Source organism: Alligator sinensis, unplaced genomic scaffold (assembly GCF_000455745.1).
Source record: "Alligator sinensis unplaced genomic scaffold, ASM45574v1 scaffold768_3, whole genome shotgun sequence".
Lineage (NCBI taxonomy): Eukaryota > Metazoa > Chordata > Crocodylia > Alligatoridae > Alligator > Alligator sinensis.
In genome coordinates this window covers 103,076-126,022 of record NW_005842135.1, presented here as the reverse complement: position 1 = coordinate 126,022, position 22,947 = coordinate 103,076, and the positions used below count along the sequence as shown (strand labels likewise).

Here is a 22,947-nt window from a genome sequence, read left to right as displayed (position 1 = left end):
TCCCTCCCACTGGTGCTGGGCCATGCCCCCTTCCCCTCATGGGGCCGGGTTGGGGCCTAGCCATGTCCCCTTTCCCATGCCATGCCAGGCTATGCCCCCTTTCCTTTCCTCTCCAAAGGGCCAGGCCATGCTCCTTTCCCCTGCAGGGCTGTGTTGAGGCCAGCCTGCATCCCCCTCGCCCTCCAACCTCTGTACGGCTAGATGGTGCCCACACTTGATCAGGAGCACAAGCTGGATCCGGCACATGGACAGACCAGGTACTACCAATCTGTCCTGCTGGGCAAAAAGGTTGGGCACCACTGTTCTACACTAAAGGTTGGACTGAAGGTGCAAGAGTGAGATGACTGAACACTTGTGGCAGAGGTGGAATCCTGGGAACAAATATGAGAAACATTTCTTTACCATCTACTTTTCGCCTAAAAAGAGCATGCGCTAAGATGCAGAGAAGTCATGCAACTTCCCAAAGGTCTCATAGGGAATCAGTGGCAATATTGCATGGGAACCAATCAGTGCATTTACAATTAATTGTGTGTGTAAAGACTGCACTTAAGGGTCCTTGACATGGACCAGCCATTGTGCTAGGTGCTGTACTAATGGAATATTAATTTCCTTACTTTGTCTGGCACTTATCCTAAGGATAGCAAAGAAAAATATAAGAAACTTACCTACTCCCAATGCTCCTGTTAAACAGTTACTGGAAGGGCATCCACTGGCAGGGCACCCATTGGCAACCAGTCCAGCTGCTCTGATGGCTCCATCAGAGGGGGTCCGCCTGTGTCCTTGCTGGGTATGGGAAGAAAGAGTCACATGCGTTGGAGTCAGAGACTGGTTACGGTCTTGCTTGAACCTCTCGATCTGGACATTGACCAGTGGGTTGCTAATTACTGGTAAAGGAGCCTTGACTGTCACAGGGCTGACAGGCATTTCATATACTACAATCTCATCACTGTCTGAACGCAGTAGTGACCGGGTAGAGTTACATTCAGAAATAGAAGACAGGGAAAGAAGGGTCAGGGAGGTGGATGGCTCGCCCAGCAATAACATGGGCTCATCCTTCTTGAACAGCTTCCGGGAAGGTGGGCTGGTGCTCCTGCGTGGGCGTCCAGCCCGCTGAAAAATGCTTTCCCGCTTCTTCTTTTCCTCCTTGAGTGGTTCTGGTTCCTCCTCAGTCAGCAACTGACACTTGCCTGCTTCCAGCAGGTCAAAGCCTAGCCCTGCAGCAGCCAGCACTGCCCCACAGCCAAGCAAGGCAACCTCATACCGCTTATGCTGAGAGCCACCCCGTTTGAGGCTGTTGGTGGGGGTGAGCTGGGGGGTGCTTGTGGCAGAGTTCACAGGTGTGGATTCCTCATTGGCATCACTAGATGGGCCATCCCAGTCTTCGTTCTTCTGGAATGGGATGCAGAGGTATGATGGGCTGGGCCCAGGCGAGTGGTGCACTTTGCTCTCTCCATTAGCACATTCGCTGTCTTCATCTTCTGCAAAGCAAATGGGAAATGTATTTTAGACTGGCATAACTTTTTCACTGGAGAATATGGGATAATTACAAAATGTCTTATAAACATAAATGGTGTTTTTGCTATGATTCTTTCTCCTTTGTATGCATTGCAATCTCATCTAAAGCATCAATTGTACAACCATAGCCAAACGCCAATAGTTTCTTCTCTCTAAAGTAGATAATCGAAGAGAGCATGTAGCTGGATTTAAACTCTCAAAGCTGATGCAAGCTAAAAATCACTGCAAAAATGGAAGACCAGATGAGTCACATAATTCTCCTCCCAGCTGGAACTGAACAACACATAAGGACATGGCCAGAAAGGTGGAGAAACAGATAAGGAGCCCTCCTACAATATTTCTGGTAAGTAAAGGTGTAGCCAGTCCCCATGCTGCCATGCTCCCATATCAATTCCAAAATTCCAGCATCAATTATCAATATTTTTACCAGGGAAGATCACACTAAGTGTAAGAAGTTCAGAGCTTCCACAGAGAACAGCATGACAGCTGAGAGGTTTGGAGAGACTCTGTGAGCAGCAGTAGCAGAAAGTGAGGGATGAACACATACAGAATATCTAAAAGGAGAAGGAAAGCTACTTATAGAAATACAGTGAAATACAAAAGTCACCAAAATGAAGAAATCCTGGGGAGGAACAAAGAGGCTCACTCAAATGTGTGCAGAGGCAGTGGTGAAGGTGGCTCGCTCTTACCCATCTCAGCTAGGCTGGTGAATCCTGGAAAGGCAGCTGCTGTTCTCTGGACCTTCCCAAGGTTTGGGGCACTGGATGACCACTGCTTGTATCCTTCCACCAGAGCCTTCAGGCTGGAAAAGAAAGACAGGAAAAATACAGCACCCATAAAAATCTTCCCCTTCCTTCTGTGTTTACATTTAGTGCTACTCCATTTTGAGCTGTATGGGACCCTCCATATCAATTTAGATCAAGATAATGTCCTCCTCAACCAGACATTTTACAATGATATATTTCCACTAAAGAAAAACACAGAAAGGGTCTCTCCTAGTGTACTACAACATGGCAGGCACAGGGACCTCTGCTGTGAACTAGAGCTCTTTACTGAGGCAGAAAGTTACAAGGTACCATTTTAAAGGATGGAAGCTAAAGAAACTAAGCAAAACTTTCAGGTCTCTTACTAAAATGCTTGTTGTTGCTATTTCATAGTAAGTGTGATGATAAACTCTGAATAAAAAATGAATTGTCATCAAGAACATTTCAATGCAGAGCACAAGACAATAAAGAAAATCACTGGCATGAAATAGGATGTGTCAAGTCATGACTTCTTTGTCCATTTAAAAATTTCCCCCTAAACGTAGTTTCAAAGCAACTATTTAATGGTAGCAGTAGTTTTATTTATATATAAAAACATGGAATACACCCTGGAATGATTACATTAACATGAGAACAGCTGATGCAATCATACAAGCTGCATCTAAATCACTTATTTTCTCTTGCCTATGGGCAGAACTAACATTAGCTGGGGAAACTAACTCAAAATTACCTACTTGGGAGAATTTCTGAAACTGAGCTTTTTGTGGCTTGAGCCCAGCCCTTCTGTCCACCTATATATGCTGATGCTCAGTGGTTACCTCCTTGCGCAACTGTCTAGTCAGTACAAATGTCAGCACCTTGACTGACAACACTTTTTGGCATGCCAGCAGTCAGGAAGGGTATGGCCACCCATTAACTGCCTTGCTATCTGGTCTTAGATATCTGAAACAGCTCTTTCCACACCATTAAAATAAATCCATCACAGCTTTGGTGGAGAGCTATGACACAGTAAGGCAAATCATACACTGAAAGAAGAAATCTAGTCACTGTCATATATCAAGCTCAGTAGCCTCACTGTATTATGGAGTCTAAGGATTGTGGCCTTTTAGACTCCTATGATGGTTGGGTAGAACTGACTGTTAACAGTGGGTCAGAAGCAACGGTGCCAAGCAGTTGCATTATGGAGTTGTCTCCTAGTTATCCCTCTCTCTTAATTTATTTATGAATGAACACCAACTTGTTCCTGAAAGCTAATTATGGCTCCTCAGCTGAACCCATAAATAACACAGGATGTCATTACCTGACCTTACCTGGGCCTGGAAAAAGTATCTTAATAGTTATTGAATGAGTTGGTAAAGCTGGTGTGTACCCAGTTCTGTTGCTGACCTGTATGACCTTGGGGAAGTGACATAACCTTTCTGTGCCAATTTCTCCAAAATGGGAATGGGGATAATGACCTACATCTCTGAGTTCTCATGAGGCTTAATTATTGCTATAGACACAGTGCACTTCTACAGCGCCTTCTATTCCAGGATTTTGAAAGTATTAGTATTATAGATTTTCTTGTGCAGGTGTGCATACTTTATTTAATCTCCAGCTAACTAGAATGCCCCCTCCTCGTCACTGAACAGAAGATTGAATTATTGAAGCAAAGTTACAAGTCTACATTTGCTGCTGCATGTAAATCAGACTAACTGTAGTATCTGTATTACCCTGAAGCCATTAATATTTCCAGTGCGCAGGAACATGTTTTAATGTTCCTGCGCACGTCTCCCGTGTAACCTAGCTGCGTTCCCAACCTCACCCCCATCCCTCTATTGTTAGTCCCTCGGCCGGGCGTTATGTATTTCCCTACCGGCTTTGTCATCTTTTTTTGGATTTACCATCCTTACCATCTACTAATAAAAGTCAATCTGTATTACCCTGAAGCCATTAATATTTCCAGTGCGCAGGAACATGTTTTAAGTTGCACTAAAAGCATCCTGTACCATTCTCATTTGTTTTGAGAGATCATCGTTTTCCCTATATTAATCATTTTAAAATGTGTGCTATATAGTATCCTGCACTTATATCCAGCCAGCATAGCACTGACTCTTACTTTCCAATGGAAGACCTCAATGCAACTTGATAAGAAGTGTGTGGCCTGGTCGTCTGTAAAAAGGCAAAATTTTGTGTCATGCTTCATTTATCCAACATGCTCTGTAGTTATATGGTAACCATATCCTTGTAACTTTAGTTACATTTAAGCATCCCAGACAAATTTCTAGAAAAAGCACCACAGAAAAGGAGACCAATAAAAGGAGGATACAGGTGGTAACTGCAAAGAAAGAGCAGTGGCACTGCGCTCACCCTAAAGTTAAGTGCAAAGGTCTGTAACAACATACATAAATGACAATTAGGAAGAGGTTTCTCTCTCTCTCAAACTGTAAAAATGTGAGTTAGATTGTCCATGTGCAGATAGTAAAAAGCATACATGGTGAACAATGCACAATGTTAGTCTCAACTTCTTTTTAAAGCAAAATATCCATAACGATTAAAAGGGTATCCTCAGATGCCCTTCATGACATAGCAGGATATCAATTTCTGCTTCTCTATGGCGTCTAGCTAGACAGTTTCCCCTCACAAAAAAAGCATAAAACAAAAGGTTCAATGGCACTAACAAAGAGAGCTTCACTTTGAAGGTCAAGATGAGGAGAGGTCTGTATAATTCCATGACTGCTAAATTTGACTGGGTTCATAAGATTTTCTTCTCATCTTTTCATTCTTCACCACTTCCTTCTTTCCCCTCAATCAGAACCACTGCTACCAAATGTTCTTGCAAGACTGACAAGAAGAATGCTGTACATTATAAAGGCCAGTAGGGTGCACTTTAAAGCCATTCAATATATATCTTCCACCCTTAATACACAACACTGAACCAGTTATACTCTGCTTGAGGTAAGAACAACTGGAGTCATACTTGAAAGCACTAAAAGCGAAGCTACCAGTTCACCCTAACAGTATTAACTATTCATTTGGAAAGCTGTGGATTTTTCAGTAGCCCAATTTGGGTTGATTAACCGGCAGGGTGTTCATGTGTTTACTGAGTTAGACACCAGAGTTAGTAAGTTTTTTCTCCTCATCCACCTTTCCCAACAAAAAGCCTACTGCCATTTCCTAGGGATTTGAGACTTGATAATACTTCATTTTGTCAGCAAATTGCCAAAGTATAACTAAATCCTTAAGTAACCTTTCATCTATAGAGGACTTCTCCAAGAGCATGCTGTCCCTTCACGCTATGCTGAAGCATTAATACAGTCCTGACTCAAATAGAAGACAGCCTGTTACTGAATCTCCAGTGGCACTTCCTATGGCACCAATTTTCTACTAATCAGGCTCAGCACTGCTTGGCTTATGAGATCTGAAGAGATGACAGCTCAGAGGCCTGTGGCTACCACAAATCCATGCATGTACCTTTAGTACAACACTACATTAAAATCACAAACACTAACCCAAATGCTGATGTAAAAAGTCTGACAAATGTCTATCTTCAGGCAAAACAAAATTTCCCATACCACTTGTATCACCAGACTAAGCCCATGTCAGTGTTTTCTCCTATTTGGGTCTGAAAGGGATAGGGGAGTATTTCACATGCAAGAGATGAAGGGCACTTTTACACATGCTCCGGGGGTGGGAGAGGCGGCACTTTAATTACAGCAGCTCCAAGAGTTGCTCTGATTAAAGTGCCACTGCATCTCCTGTATCAGTGACCCCATACTTAAAAATGGCTTGTTTGACAGGCTTTAGTTCAAGTGCTACGCTGCGATTTTTAAGCGTGGGGACACTGATACACAAGACGCAGGAGGCTACTGGAGCATGGCAATTTGCCACGCTCCAGCAGACTCAATTAATCGAGTTTGCTCCAATGCGCTGGAATCCCAACATGTCAGAACAGCCTCTGCACCTGTGTACAGGTGCCCAACGGGCTTTCAAAATATTTCCTAGATTAATTATCACAGTATCACATCAAAAATGTCATGACACTGGTCCAAGATACAGTCAGCCTTAATCTGTTGCTGATGGTTCAGTTTATCAACCTGTTGTTACTGAATATGCATATCACTGGAAGCCGTAGACAAGCTTTAGAAGGGCAAAGGTCTCCACGGAAACCCCGGCCCGTGGTATTACAGCGCAACTGCTTCTGGGGTCTCTATGGAAACCAGCCCCAACCATGCGGGCAGGGACTGCCTGGAAATGGGAGTCCACTGCTGGCTGGATCTGGCCCCTAGGCCAGACTATGTCCACCCCTGCGTTAGAGTGAAATTGTAGCCATGATGGTCCAGGAATTGAGATACAATGTTTTTGGGGGTAATATCATTTTATTGATCCAGTGTATGAACGAACGCATTTGAAAGCTTATCTGACTTTATCCCAAATATGCAGTTGGTCCACAAAAGATAATACCAAAAAATCCTTGTCAAATCTTTGGAAGATAAATGTTCCTACTGTCCCTACAGAAGGGCCAAAGATCGAATGGTCCACAGAGACTAAACTACAGTCTCTTGTAAAGACCATCTTGAAACACATGGATAAGGCAGTGGGGAGGAAGTTTCCAGTCATTATCCATGACGTCTCTGCAAATAAAGGAATTCATTTTCCGGAGCATCTGTATTTACTCTATTAAAGACAAGGCTTTCTCTCACTCTTAACATGGGGAAAAAAGTCCCTCGCCTTGCATTCAAGCATTGGGGTAGGGGGGTGGCAACAGGGACAGGATGCTGCTGGAGCTAAAACTGGAGCCACAGCTGAAGCTGCAGCCTGCCTCCCCTGTTGCCTCTGCATGCCCTGCCACCCCTCCCCCAAATCCCCTAGTCTCACCCCCTCTTCCCCTGCCACTTATCCCTCTCTCTCCCCCTTTGCTGCACTCCTTACCTTTGCTCCCCCATTGGAAGACTCCATACCTGCTGCAGCCTGGGGCATGGAGCATTGCTGTAGCCTGGCCCTGTGGCTGCAGCCTGGCCCCGTAGCAGCAGCACTGCTGTTCCAGTCCCAGCATGGAGGAGTGGGGAACAGGGGAATGAGGAATTGGGGCAGCCTCAGGCTGTGGGGGAGGGGGAGGCAGGCAAAGTGGAGCTCCTGTGGAGACAACCAGGCACCCCATTTTGGAGGAGCAGTACCTGGCCCCCTTTCTCTTTCTCTTCAGCCATGTCTTTATGTTAACTGAAATGTTTTTTGACAGGCTGTCTTTAAAGAACCTTGTCTCCCTACCCTGTCCCCCAGCCCTGAGTCTGATAAGGCTGTATAGGGCTTTGCCTCTTCTCTCTTTCTCTCGTCCCTGCCCTTATTGCTAGGGGGTGGATCACCAGCCCTGCCGGGCTTCAACCTATCTTAGTCTTCTTCCTTTTTGTCAGGGTCCGAGAGTCCAACTTCTGGTCTCTGAGCCACCAAAACCATAAATTTAAGTCCAAAAAAAAGGAAACAGAAAAAAAATCTGTGTGTGCTAGGCCCGATGTTCTGTGGCCTCCTTGCCTGCCCTTACTGCCACCATGGTCTATTGGGTGTTACTATCGTCATGAGCAGGAAAAAAAGGAATAAGAAAAAAGAGTAGCCAACAGGCCCACAATGGGCTCTCAAGAGAGTCTGTGGCCCTGGCGATGCCCCACTTTCCTGGGCCCCTCTGGTGTCACCAGTTCATACTCTGTTTGGGCACACTCAACCAACGCTCGGGGCTCCTCAAAGGTGAACATAAAACCGCCTTTCAGTTTTTTGTATCCTCTTCCTAGGACCTTCCAAGGTGCAACAAAAAAGGCAAAAAAAGAAAAGAAAACAAAGTTCTCAGTATTTTGTGGGTGCTTGTTCCTCTGTTCTCGGTTCACAGAAGTGCCTCCTTTCAGGCATCAGCTCTCCTGGCTAGATGGGTTTCTGCCCTTGCCTCTCTGCGGTGCTCTGTCTCCCTCTGCCTCCATGGCCACCTATCTTCCTCTGGCCTGGGCATAGTTGTACCACACAGCCCCAGCCACATAGACACCTGACTGGGCTTCCCGCTCCCTAGATGCAAGTATGCTCAATCTCTTGATCTCTTCCTCCAGCTCTGCAAGTGTAAGCCCCTGGCCTGGCCACATCCTTTCTCCAGGTCTCTGCTTCACTTCTCTACTGCCAGCTGCTTGCCCTGCTCCTGTCCAGCTGGGGCCTCTGTTGACAGCCAGTCTTCTCCATCCACCCCACATTTTGGCTGGGTCCCTCCTTACAGCACACAGTTATTCCCTTTTCTAAGCTACAAAGGTTCTGGCCTTAAAGGAACCCTGTTGCCTTTCCTTCCCTGGCCCCCTCTTCTCCATAACAAGGGAGTAAGTGGATGGGTGGGAACAGGTAACAGGGGGCAAGCTGCCTGCCTCTCTCACTGCCTGCTCCCTACTACTTGCTCCCTATTACTCCCCACATGCCCTATCATGTTCCACCCTCTGTTGCATTTCCCCAACCTGTCCCCCACTGCTGGCCCCATTACTGCCCCCTCATCACCTCTTCCCCCACCACCTGCAGTAATGGGGAGAGACAAATTTAACAAGATCTTCCAATAATTAGATTCCATATGTGGAAAATTAAAATAAATTTATAAATTTGCCATGTGTAGAATCTATTTATTGGGGAGATCACCTTGTCATCCTTGTATTTGGGTATGTATGGTAATATAACAGCATCTTTCACTAGTATTTAAGTTTATGGGGAGGGAAATGTTGCAAGTGGCTAGGCCTTTTGCTGGAATTTAGAAAGACTATCCACCTTTTCTACCCTTACCACTGCAAAACCACATGAAAGGATAGGACAGGTCAGTTCCTTAAAGTGAAGTTAATTTTACCCGTTCCCTTTAAAACTGAGATGTTGTCTGTCTGTTCATATCTTTCCAGATGGATTCAGTAAGGTCATGGCATCATGCACGAAACATCTAGAAAATAATGACTGTTTTGCTGACTGGGCAATGCATATATGATGAGATGCTGCTGCTCTCAGAGTATCCCAGATTGATGGGCTATTCAGGGGGAAGGGGGCTGCAATAAGCTGTATTGACTCAGATTACACATTGCCCATCACTGGTATTATCTTTTTAGTTATTTATTTTGGCACAAATCTTGAGGTTTGCTTGAGGAAGGCTAGAAATAAACTGAAAAGTACTCTGCAAGCTTTGCCCACAGGGTTGTGCCACTGCCCATTAATCCTGGCTAGTAACATTTTTGCTGTTCCAGTTGCCAACCCCCTCCCTCCACCCCCTACCCCCCTACTTTCTGCCAGTATATCTTGAACCTTACTTTCTCCATCACACCTGTAACTTTTTCCACAAAGGAAAAAGCCCTGAGTTTATATGATGATGTATTACAATGAAATTCAACATCATAAGTAATGTTCCTGTTTAATTCAAATTTATATAAAGCCAGTCATGGAAAGATGGAGTAATTCTTTACCCTTCTGAAGCCCTGGCTCCTTGCAGGGGTACCAGCATGGTCCAGAGCTGGGGCACAGCCACAACCCACTGCCTGTATGCCCCTGCCTGGAGCATGCAGGCTCCAGATTGCAGCTCTGCCCTGGCTCTAGACCATGCTGTCACTATTGAAAGATCCCAGCCCGGCTCTGGAGCACCTCCCCACCACACCACACACCCTGCCAGTGCTGCTGGGACCAGTATCTATGGAAACCCCAGCTGGGGCCTCCATGGAAACTGGCCCCAGCTGGGGCTGCTGGAAAGTGGAATCCGTCCACCGGTCGGATCCACCATTTTACCCACTCGTGGTCTGACACAAAGATTTGACAGACAGATAGACTAATTACAGGCAAGCTATATCCTGTGACATCTTCCCCTCTACTAATCTGGGCTGCATTTGAACTAGCAATCTAAACATGAAGGCCTCCCAACTTATGAGACATATGGCCCCTCCTTTCTTTTAATCATGTAATTAAAAATATACTCTAAGCTTTGAAGCCACACTGTAACAGTGCCAAGGTTAAGATCCAGGTACACAATACTCAGAGAAGACTGAAGCTATAGAGCAAGAGTCAACATCATTTCTGCAAGAACATTCCCCCAAGGATTCATTTACTGAAAGAATATGTATACTTTTTAAAGGCTGAAAAGAAATATCTGCGCGGTTGTTCCAGGCTCTATTTAATAACATCATATAACAGAAGGAAATAAGTATATGAAGAGTATAACAATGAAGGAGGAAGAAAAACAAGGCACATTCAGAAATTGAAAAATATTGCCCTACAAAAAAGTTTAGATTCAATACCAAGAGAACTTAGACAACATCCACAAGTTACTACCTGTGAAACAGTTTCCCAAAGTTATATAGAAGATGCCTCATTGTTTAAAACTAGAATGAACAAAGCACTGGAAACCTTACCAGAGGGAATGGTCCTGCAAAGAAAACCTGAAGATGGAGTAGGTGCTACTTTACATATTTTCTTCTTGCTATAATGTCTATGACACTATGAATAAACATGCCATCTGAAAAGTACAGTAGGCCTGCAGGCCGGAGGGCAGGATTTCTGCCAGGTAGTCTTCCTGAGAAGTTCTCTCAGCAGTTTTAATGGTTGGAAAACTTTACCTTCTCCTACTTACCCATCTTCTCCTGCAACTAACTCCTTGTGACAAAGGGAACTTGGTCCCCACGTGCGGCCTTTCTTTTTATGGCCTCTCTTCTCTTCCTCCTCTCCTTCCTCCTTCTGAAGGACAGAGCTGCGCCCCCAGGTTTTACTACTTTCGCCAGGTGTCACTATAGAAACCAATACAAGAAAAAATGTGGGCATATGGGGCAGGAAAAAACCCCAAGATGCTGTGTATGCTTTTTGAATTACAACGCAGCATTCTTTCAGCACAGGTGAGAAGAGGAGCAAGGCAAAATGCTATAGTTTTCAAGGAAATTCATGATTAAACTTACTACTTAACCATCTACCTGAAGAACTTGAAGAGCTCACCAGCATGTGAGACTTAGCATCACACATTCTAGCATCACAACACCCATGTCAGGCAAGTAAGTGTTATTACTATGTTTTTAGAGGGGGAAAATCAGGGACAGAAAGATTATGCAACTTGCCTATGGTGACAAGTAATCTGTAACAGTAGAAAATAAAGCACAGGCTCAAAAACAATATGGCAAAGGCAATGGCCATGTAAATTCTCCGCATACTGTCCTTCTACCATGCTTCAACCCTGAATCAAAAGCAATACCTCTAGAAATGAGAACAAGGCAGATCTTCACATCCTATTTAATCCTCAATATCTTCTTGGAAACTACTAATATATACAACTAAAGGTACCTGTACACACCATAGGTTTTAATCCTCATTAAATTAAATAGATTTATAACATTTAAATTTGTTTATTTTGGAGCGTTGCATCTGTGTTTACACGCACTAAGTTTTCAAGTGAATTAAGCCTTGGAACATCACAGATGTGTTTATATGCATTAGGTTATAAAACAAATGAAGGTGGGTCCCTGGCCAATGCTGCAGGAGTGTGGGGCAGTCCAGCACTGCTCCCCACCCCCTGGCCTGAGCCCCCCCACTCACTCCATGCCAACGCCCTGCCATGCAGCTGTGGAAGCAGGGAGCTGGCAAAATACACAAGAAAAAAAACGAAAAAAAAACCAGAAGTAATTTGAAAGTGAAACCAATTCAAAGGGGTGAACTACAAAAGTTGCATCGGCATCTGGTAGACAAAAAGGTTCATTACATGTCTTTCAGTGCCTTTGTGTTTGCATGCAATGAATCCATGAACATGATGCTTTCATTCTTGGCGAGTCAAACTAAACTACATCCAAGGAGTTTTAGTTTACTGCACAAGAAAGACTTTCAAAGCATTAGGAAATCCCGCTCATGCAAACAGATATACAGTTGCAGCGCATCAAAGGGCAAAAATTGCGGTGTGTACATAAGCCCTGGAAGCTCAAACCCATACCAGCCACTAAGCCATACTTCTCATTAACTCAGAGTTTCTTTACTTCCTGACTGCTTATTCGGGAATCCCATTTCCATATCAATTACCATTATTTTCTTGCATGCTAGCTACCAAACAATATCTATTTATTTGCCACAGATTTCTCTTTCAGCCAAGCAGCCTGTCCACTCCAGAAAGCTGTCTGAAGTCACAGATCAAATCTGTAAGTTTAGCTATAACAAATATTTTGTTTTCCCATAGGAATACTTTTCCAATGTGATCAATTAGCAAGCTCTCAGGAACATGAGTAAGTAAAGTTCAGTCATTAAGGGAAATGAACAACCCTCTTTTCCCACTTAACTCCCATATATCATAAGGCAGCCTCATTTAGGAAGGTTTATACAGGTCTTGCCCTAAGGCAGCAGCCCAGGACTTTACTGCTGCTGAACATATTGTAAATTCCCCAGGTTTAATGATTATAGTGAACTCCTTACACTGGATGGCCCGGAGCCTGGGAATGATGGTAGGACTAGCTGGGGGACTGGAGCAGCTACTGATCAAGCTTTTCCTTTTGTCCATGGTTGGAGATGCTTGCACGGTGAATTTATGCTGGAAATCTGTTTGAACACATACATGAACACAAAAAGGTTAAAACATTAATGAAATAAACAAGCAAAAAAACCTCCAAAGTATTTCATTCTTGGTAGTATCTTTGAAAAATGACAACAGCTTCAGAGATCGAATTTTCAGCTCATACGCAGAAGTGTATATTTTCAAGTTCACAACCATCCAATCTTTTCAGTCCCCAATTCAGTCCCCAAGTTTGTAATTATGCCACCTGATATACATCTGCCAAGGAGATGCACAAGCTTATGTACAGAAACATATGTCTACTAGGTGGCTAAATTTTATGTCTACATATAAGCCTGAAAGCTCATCTCCTATCTGCCCCAACCATATGAGTTGATCCAATGAAAGATATGATCTCACCTCACAAATATTGCTTCTTTCATCTCCCTGGACCATCACAACTACATCAATAACACTACTAAACATATTCCTGTATCTCTTTTTTTTAAAGTGAAAACCTTGTCATCTTATTTCCGAAACAGCCTTATAGGACAAGCAAAAACTCCAGCAACAAATGGGTAAAACCTAAAGAGGGTACTATTAACAAGTAATAAAAACTAAAACTACTCTCTACAATTACCTTAGATGACACAGAAAATAGTGCAGTGTATGTTAAGAACCACATTTCAAAAAGCCATAAACCCTGGGCAAATTAAACAGGAATAAACATAGTTTTCTGTTTCTTGCCAACTTTGACTCATTGTGGAGTGTTACTTATATTTGACAACCATCTTATTCTCATAACTGTCTCCAGTTGCTGACCAATTGTATTACCATTTTCATTAGGGGTGTGTGAAGTGGGCCCTATTTGATTCGGATTCAGATTCAGGCCGAATCAGGGACAGTGATTTGACTCGTTGATTCAGATCACTGTCCCTGATTTGATTCAGCCAAATCCAGATCTGAAGATTGGATGCTGATTTGGAGAATCAGTGATTCGGACACAGACACAGCTTTAAAAGTTTTTTCTGCATACCCTGAGGTACCAGACACAGCTTGTGATTGCTGTGATGCTGGGGCGGATGAAGCGTCCCACAGGAGTGCGGGGGGGCGGCCCTCCATGTGCTCAGCAGCAAACCCAGAAGTGGACCAGAAGTACTTCCTGTCCATTTCCGGGTCTTCCAGGGAGCACGTTGGGGGTCCCCCCCTGTATTCCGCCCCGGGTCAGTGATCAGCCACAGGGGGACCCTGGGTGCCCTCCCAGACCTAGGAGGCACCAGTCACCAAGCTGGAGGGGTGCAGGGGGGCCCCCCAGCACACTCCCTGGAGGACCCAGAAGTGGACCAGAAGTGCTTCTCGTCCACTTCCAGGTCTGCTGCTGAGCGTGCTGGGGAGCCCCCCATGCTTCTGTGGGACACTCCATGCACCCCAGCATCGCAGCATTCATGAGCCCCTGCTACCTAGAGTTATGTAGAAAAAACATTTAAAGCTGTCTCTACGTCCGAATCTCCGAATTGATTTGGAAGTTCCGATTCAATTCGGAGAGATTAAAGGGTCTCCTGATTTAATTCAGATTCAGAGATTCAGCCACCAAATCGGGCTGAATCTCCACCAAATTGAATCAGGGACCAAAGCTTCACACAGCCCTAATTTTCATCTAGCCTGAAAGAGTTGAACTAAAATCTAAGTCTACCTTAATCTCCGTACAAACATTCATTAGTAGTTCATCTTCTCTTTAACTGCCTGAGGTGACCCTTAGAGTTGCAAGGTAATTTCCAAATCTAAGTTTCCACAAACAGTAGGGTAATGGCAGCTCTTGTGATCCTATGTGCATTCAACATCATCTTTATTTAACAGTAAGACTATTCCAGAGTATGTCTCCACCATTTTCAAGTATTTTCCTCAACAAAATAGAGCATTTGAAGTACTGCAGTACTGACTGTTGCCATGATGAGATCTTGCTTTTTATGGCAAACCTCCTTGATACCACCATCTTGCTTGGGACCATGCAAACGGTAACATTCCCTAACATGTCACATGCTTTTCTGGGTGCATTTTTCACTTTGGACCTCTGGGCAGTGTTATTCATGAAGTATCCTCTTGCTGCCATTTTCCAAACTTTTCTGTAGCCCCTGGCCTTTAATTCTTTGATGCCAAAGGGGTTGGAATTTCTTAGAGCACATCAGGTGACCAGCAGCATTTAACACAAAAGCCATAGGCATAAAGGAGTTCTCAGATTCACTGGCCTGTTCAGTAGCACCCATCTGGCACTGCAGCACCACTGACCTGAAGGGAGGCTGATATGATTGCCATCCTTCAGCTTGAGTCGGTGCTTCTTGAACTTTCCCATGCGTTTCTTCACCCGAGGCTTCTCCTGGCACAGCTGGTGGATGATGATGTTGAGCTCCCTTTCCAGGATATCAATTTCACGTTCTGCTAGCTCCTGCTCCCGCCGCCGCAACAGTTCCTCGTGGTTCTTTTGCTGGACTGCAGCACGGGTCAGCTCCTCCTCCCATGTACGTAGCTCCTGCAGGTAGATGAGGGAAGAGGAGGAGGAAAAATTGATGGGCTACAATCAGGCATTCTGGCTCAGATCAATATACCTTTGAGGGCAAAAAAACCTGACAGTGGTTTGTATCTACCTCATTTCTGCACCCCTGTTCACAGGCCCAGAGTGAAGTGATACAAAGACTGAACTTCCCTCTGCCCCCTTCAAAATTCTCCTTCCAGTGCAGGTTGTTCACTCTCTGGTTGGGCAGTGTGGGAAAAGCTAGTTCTGTTGCTGACCAGACATATCAGCCAGTGACTAATCAGAAAGCTTCTGTTTCTAAAGGGGTCAGCCAGGCATCTTTCTAACACCAATACATTTATTTCAAGAGACAAAATTCTATCTTTGACAGGCTATGAATCAGTGTTTCTTTCAACTAGTATAAAACACTTCAGATAATGCTCTTGTTATATTATAAAATGCTTAAATTAGAGAAAAATCTTTCAAGAAACAAAGAAAATCAAAGACTAGAACATGTATCAGACATGAGTCTGCTCTGTCTCTTAAGCCCAAGGCTGACTATAGGACAGGATGTCTGACCTGACCTTTCAAGTCTGACCAGCATCATGACCTTAAAAGTGTCAGAGAATAAGTCTCAGTAAAATAAGTTGTCTGTGAAATGATAGCACAGGTTCAGATTTTCCAAACCAGGGAAGAAGAGGGCAGTTGAACCTAGAAACTTCTAGAAATCAAGGAAGGCAGACAGAGGTGATAGGGAAGGAGACCAAGGAAAGCGGAGCTTATTTTTCAGTATATCCATTTACTTGTTCCCCGGCCCAAATCAGCACCTGCATTTATTTCATAAGGAGTTTTTAAAAAGTCTAAAAATAACGCTATCTCAGGCCACATAAGATCAAGGAAACCAGCTATACCACAAATAATAAAAAAAAAATAATCAAGGGAAAGGAAGTGGTTTTTCTGTCTTTCTTTTTTTTTAAGCCCCCTTTAAACTGAGGTCATTCCTATCAATTTGTGCCAGAAGTATACTCCTGTAAATGTACAGAAGTTAAAATTAACTTTTCAACCTTTTCCTTGCTGATTAAATGATTTAACGGAAATTATTAGAGATTTCAAAAACCACTGCTGTTCTCACTGCTCTCTTTCCTTCCTATCACAGGCCAAGCAAATTCAGAAACCAGAGTATGAAACTCCAGTCGGTCAATTTCACTCCAAGAGGTAAAAATTTAAGAGATTACAGTTAAACTCCTTACAGTCTGGAAGCATTCTGTTAAGTAGGTTTCTTCAAACAGATTTTTGTAACTTCAATGTTTTCTGTGATACAGTTTGATATACTTTATTTAAAAGGGAAACAGTCCTAATATAGTGTTTTCCCTTAATGTTGCAGAGAAATGTTACTATTACTCATATAATGGTAGTACCCAGAGGCTATACTTGGGAGTGTCACCTTTCTAGCACAGTGAACTATGCACAGTTAGACAGTCCTTGCTTCAAAGAATTTATCAACGTAATAAAATGTAAAAACCCATACGTTTATCTATCCCAACCATGCAGTTTGTCCAATAAAATATATCACTCACAAAAATCCTTGCCTGTACATTTAAACTATTTTTTCTTTATCATCAATGCTGCTTGCTTGTTGTTTGCTCATCATCACTCAGCTTGAACACTGATAAAAATCAGACTACAACCTCTTTTCTTTTCTGCTTCTGGACAGGGTAACTCTGGTTCTCCTCTACTATTCTAACATTGTTGTACTGAGGGACAACAGCACTGAAGCGATAGGCCTATAGGAAGACAGTTAATTAAAAAACAAAATCCTGAAGGCAATTCTATTCAAATTAAGATATTTGTTTGTTTGTTTTTTGTTTGTTTTTTTATTTAAAACTCCTTTTGTTTCCTACTTCTTAAAATCTAACTTTTGCCTCTAAAACAAGTTGATTTTTAAATGTCAGTTTAGTTTTAGGCAAACTCATTGCTCCCTTAACCATAATTAGGGTAATATTCTGGAATCATTCCATTGCCTTCCTTTTCTTTTTTTAAAAAATTGATCATTGTAAGCAGATGTTCCCCAAGGGCAGTATCAGAGTAGCTTCAGGTCATGCTTTCTTTTCACAGCAGGTATAAAGGAAAAAGACTTCAGCCCTATTCACTGAACTCCAAGCATTGGGCACTAATATTCCCCATCCTTCTAGCCCTGCGCTGACTTCATTTCCAACTGCGGCTTCCTTGCTATCCCCCAAGACTGTTTCTACATCTGACTGCTTCTACCCACAATCACCCACTGCCTTCCTTACAATTATGAAAGGCTGATAGTGTGTTCCAGGAAAATTATTGAGAGGGTGGAGGGACAAATGGGGCAACTGTTTTGATCATTTCAGCTGTGGCAGAGACAAAATAAAAAGTATAGGGTGGGAAACCCAAAGCATCTGTGCTTTTCGTTTCTATAACCAATCTTCAGTTTCAGTCACAGAGTTCCAGCTACGAGGAGAAGGCACATGAGGATACAGCTGCTGCTTCTACCCAAACTTCTTCTGGTTTCTCCAATGGCTATTCGTTTTTTTGTCTTTATTGCTGCTCTTACAACATAAGACTCTTTCCACAGACTAGAAAGACAAAAGTTTAAAGACTCTGTGTGTCACATTTTCATCACTAACACAGTAGGCCATACATTGCTTGTGGTCAAATCTAGTATATTTCAAACTCACATGACAACCTCACAAAAAAGCCTAGAACAGCCCTACAAAAAAGCCTAGTGTAGTACTAATTAAATCAGACCAGTAGGAAACTAATATGATCTGCAATAGAGGTCAATACTTTCACTGGCATGACTAGGTTGAAATATCTAAAAACATACATATACAGACATTTGGAAAGGATCTCATTTATATAAGGAAGGAAGCTGTGTCTAAGCACTTGAGGAGAAGAAGGTGATTAGGAACAGACAGCATGGATTCACCAAGGGCAAGTCATGCCTGACCAACCTGATTGCTTTCTGTGATGAGATGAGTGGCTCTGTGAATGTGGGGAGCCCAGTGGATGTGATATACCTCAACTTTAGCAAGGCTTTTGATATGGTCTCCCACAACATTCTCACAAGCAAGCAAAGGAAATATGGGCTGAATGAATGGACTGTAAGGTGGAAAGAAAACTGGCTAGATCATCAGGGTCAGAGGGTACTGGTCAATGTCTCAATGTTTAGTTGGCAGCCAGTATCAAGTGGAGTGTCCCAGAGGTCAGTCCTGGGGCTGGTTTTGTTCAATATTTTCATCTATGACCTGGAAGGTGGGATAGGGTGCACCCTTAGCAAGTTTCCAAATGACACCAAGCAGGGGGAGTAGTAGATATACTGGAAGGTAGGACTAGGATTCAGAGAGACCTTGATGAATTGGAGGATTGGACCAAAAGAAATCTCATGAGCTTCAGTAAGAAGAAATGCAAAGTCTTGCAAGTAGGACAGAACAATCCCATGCACCAGTACAGGCAGGGGACCGACTGGCTAAGCAGCAGCTCTGCAGAAAAGGACCTGGGAGTTGCAGTGGACAGTAAGCTAAATATGAGCCAACAGTGTGCTCTTGTTGCAAAGAAGGCTAATGGCATACTGGGCTGCATTAGCAGAAGCGCTGCTAACAGATCAAGGGAAGTGATTATTCCCCTGTATTCAGCACTGGTGAGGTCACATCTGGAGTAGTGTGTCCAATCTTGGGCCCCTAATACCCTGGTACAGGATGCAGTCTGTCTGACTCACAAAGGACTCACCCCCCTCCCCTCCTCTACCTAAACGAAACTGATTAAGATGCAGTGAGAGACGCACCTAAGACCCTCACCAGATAAGGGTGACGAGTGAATCAACTGCCCTAGGTCTCATTTACATGAGAGATGGAAAACAGAAAGCCTGAAGCAGAGACTGCAGTGAATTCTGGGACCAGAGAAGCAGGGGAGCACTGCATGATGGGGAATCTGTGCTTCCAATGTTAATCAACCCATGTTCACACACACCCAGCTCAGCATTTATCAGACCAGTTCTAATCTGGATTTACTAAGGACTTTTCCCCCCCAGACACACACACACAGCTCTAAGTTTAATAGGCATCTCGGGCCGTACATTCCCCGGTCCCACTATGGGAGGCCTATTTAAACTTGATTGACTAAAACTCGGTTGCCGGGTTAGGGAATGCTGAGGCAAGAGACCGAGTCAGAGGGGGTATGGGCAACATTTGAACAATGGTTAAGGGTTCATCACAGCATCCAGCCTGCTGGAGCCCTAATCCCAGGTGTTGTCATATCTTTCCCGAGACGACTGGTGGGAGTCCTCTCCACAAAAGGTTATGAGCACCCCAATAATTGTTTTAAGTCTGTTAAAAGACTATAGTAAGATCTGGAAAAGTCATGCTAAGCTGAGGCTTGTGCACAACAAGTAAAAATCCAAAATCCTGATGCTGCAAGCTATCTATTGTTCCTGAAGAAACCATGAGATATCCCATCAGTATATCTGCCACCCATAGGAATTTCAAGCTGGCTCCCAAGTATTTGGGTTACTCCCTAATCTTAAGTGTTTCCTGATTATCAATCAGTTTCCTGAGATGGTCCAAACCAGATAACCCCTTGTCAATAGAAAAGACAATGATTTACACTACTGAGGGTGCTTCGAAGCAGCTGAACTGAGGGTATAAAAATCTGTAAGTGTGTGTGCTGCTAGAGGGAGAAGAGGAAGAGGAAAAGGAAGGAAAAGAAGTAGAAGCAGGAGGAAAGAAGGAGAAGAAGAAAACCCCTGTGCTGACACCATCCCCTGTCGTTCTTGGGACGCTGGAAGAACAGATCATCTCTCTCTTCAAGGATTGTGCTACGGACTGTGCCTGTCAGCTTTGCAGCCTGAGTACCGTGGACTAGGTGAGATCCCAGCGTTCTCTGTCTTCTTTCTAGGCATAAACTTCTGAACCTGAACTGTATCAGTTAAGCTTGAGCTAAGTTTCCCCAAATACTTAGTGAAACCAGGGTAGTATTGTCATTGTTGGTGTTTGTTTTTCTTTTGCATGTCTATTACTACTAGTACTATTATATATTTCATATGCTTAGCAATAAATAACTTTTATAGTCAAACTGGTAGTAATTGGGTATATTTTTCCTTCTCTGCTTCTCTTTCCTCCCGTGCTCTGCAGCAACGCTTCTTTTACCTATGCTAAAGATCCCTGTGAAGCCCAAATTATTGTGGGGTCTGCTCATCAAGAGGCCAAAGATTGGGACGTGCTGAGTTTGAAACACATAAGGGGATCAGCTTGTATAGGCTGATTGACCCAGTTTGACTCAGACGTGCCCTTATGAACTGAATGCTGGCCCATGAGGGTGTCAGCTGGACACCCAGCCGGATTCAGAGGGATTCTGTTTACCTGTGTGCTTGTGTCTGACTGCATTTTATTGTTGCTCTTATGAACTGATTCTTGGCATATGAGGGTGTCAGCCTGTCCATGCTGATCAGCCCGGCCAGGTCAGGCGTGTCACGTTAATTTGTGTGTGTTTGTGTGTATGACTGATTTGGTGACTGGAGGAACCCAGCCCATTGAGATTGAGTCCTGCAAGATAGCTCCACTGGGGGTGAGGGCTTGCAGAAGGGAGAGATACAGCTCCGTATAGTAACATAAGCAGCACATTGACAGAATCACCAAGACCCTAGAAACTATCCCGAATAAATGAGCACACCCCAAAGTAATGGGCAAATTTGGTAACAGGAGCTTCCAAAAAGGATGGAACTAGACTGTCCTGTGGTGGCAGATGAGCGAACAAGAGGCAACGGTCTCAAGTTGCAGCAAAGGAAGTCTAGGTTACCTATTAGGAAAACTCTCACTAGGAGGGTAGTAAAATACTGGAACAGGTTATCCAGAGAGGTTGTGGACTCTCCATCTTTGGAGGTTTTTAAGACCTGGCTAGACAAAGCCTTGGCTGGGATGATCCCGTTTTTTTACAGCTGGGGATGGTCCAAGGGGTTGGACTAGATAACTTCCTGAGGTCCCTTCCAACCCTAATTTTCTATGATTCTGTGATTTTAAGCCTTATTCCATAAGTAGAATCAAACTGAGCTGGTGACACTGTGCTCCAGTTTTTATGCTTGAAATTAAAAAAAAACCAAAACAGTCTGACCCTTATGCTTGTGATTCCAGGATTGATGCATGAATGTGGCATAACCAATACTGTGATGTTTGCTCGAGTTTGGAGATGGTATGAAATAATGGAGAGGCATGATGCACCTCTTCCATTTTACATGGATATTAACACCGAAGCCTAACAATAGTTTGTCAGGATTATTAATTATTTCACTGCTGATTGACATATAAAACAATGGAGCAGAACTTTCATGAGGACAATCTGCTCAATAGGTAGCTGGAGTTTCATTTTGGTGTTAAAAATCAACAGAATTTAGGTTATAGATAGAACATAAAACACTTCCATCTGTTTTCTTTGTAGTTAAGCAGCTATAGACACATATTAAAACTTTCAGGAAAACAGCAGATAAAGTATACTTAGACTGTGAAATTGGACAAGATCACAGACCAAAATAGCCTGTGGGGAATGTATTCCCCTGTTTACCTTTTCTTTGGCCCTAAGCTGGTCAAACATCTCTTGGATCTCATGTTTCCAGTCTTCTTGCAAGGAGTGGAAAGAATCTTTGGGCATTTCAAAGAAGCCAGACTCTTCTATGGTGGTGAGTTGGTCTAAGATATTGGCAAAAGATGGCCGTGAGTGTGGGTCAGAGTTCCAACAATCTAGAACAAGACAAAGGCAGACAAACGTTGAATATCAGAATTAATAATGAGGGTTGAGATGATGCAAGTAGGAAAAATAAATACATTCTATTACTTTTGTTACCCTGTCTCTTCATTTTTACACTTGCCCTTTATCTAGCACAATTAGGCCATGAACTGTTTGGACAGTAGGCACATGAAATAAATGAGACTGACCTGTTTTTTATTGAAAACTACATTTCCAAATCTGTTAAGAATTTTTTCTTAACTGCTCTAGTTTAAATGGTAAATGCTTATGCATTTCACTGTTTGTTGGGTAGGAGTAGCATCAGCCCAGCTAGTGCAAATTTCTTTTGCATATGGCTCTTAACACTGTTTTCACTGTTAACTCATCTAAAAAGTAGAACTTAGGTTAGCCTGAGTGTCTTTGGCTACACTGCAAAGGAGTGCAAAAGTTACCAGATACTCTCTGGTGCTTTATTCTCACATGTATGTCTCTGGAATATCTGAAGCATATCCCACAGTTCTTTGTGCTTCAGCGGTAAGAATCTGCACCCACCCCCATTCCCCTTCACCATTAGCAGCACCTCCTCTCCCTTCCCATTCCCTCCTGCTCCTCCTGCCACTGCTGCTGTCCCTAGTTGATCTGGGTATGAAGGAAGCTCCAGATCACCTTCTGCCCCACTCCAGTTAGGTGGCAGAAGGAGCTGGGCTCAGCCAGGGGCTGTAGGCAGGTTCTTCCACCCTGCCCAGAACCTGCAGTGGGCAGGTTCTTCCACTCTACCCATCCCCCACAGTGCTCTCTGCCAGCCTGGCAGCAGGGTTAAGGACAGGAAGCCTGCCTGGCACTGCCCCTGTTGTCCCTGGCTGAGTCCAGCTCCCTGTGCAACCTAACTGAAGTGGGTAGGAAGTGGCTCTGGAGGCATGGAACAGCAGCAGTGGTGAGTG

The 22,947-nt window shown here is 43.7% G+C and overlaps 1 protein-coding gene across 1 annotated transcript in view; it reads right to left on the bottom strand.

Moving 5' to 3' along the window:
- The window catches only part of MAP3K9 (mitogen-activated protein kinase kinase kinase 9), a 103,874-nt gene that overhangs the window by 3,214 nt on the left and 77,713 nt on the right, over positions 1–22,947 (bottom strand). The window contains 6 exon segments of the mRNA XM_006025196.2: positions 666–1,478; positions 2,205–2,317; positions 10,870–11,023; positions 12,681–12,803; positions 15,043–15,283; positions 21,845–22,020. Coding sequence (XP_006025258.2) covers positions 666–1,478; positions 2,205–2,317; positions 10,870–11,023; positions 12,681–12,803; positions 15,043–15,283; positions 21,845–22,020 — 1,620 coding nt within the window.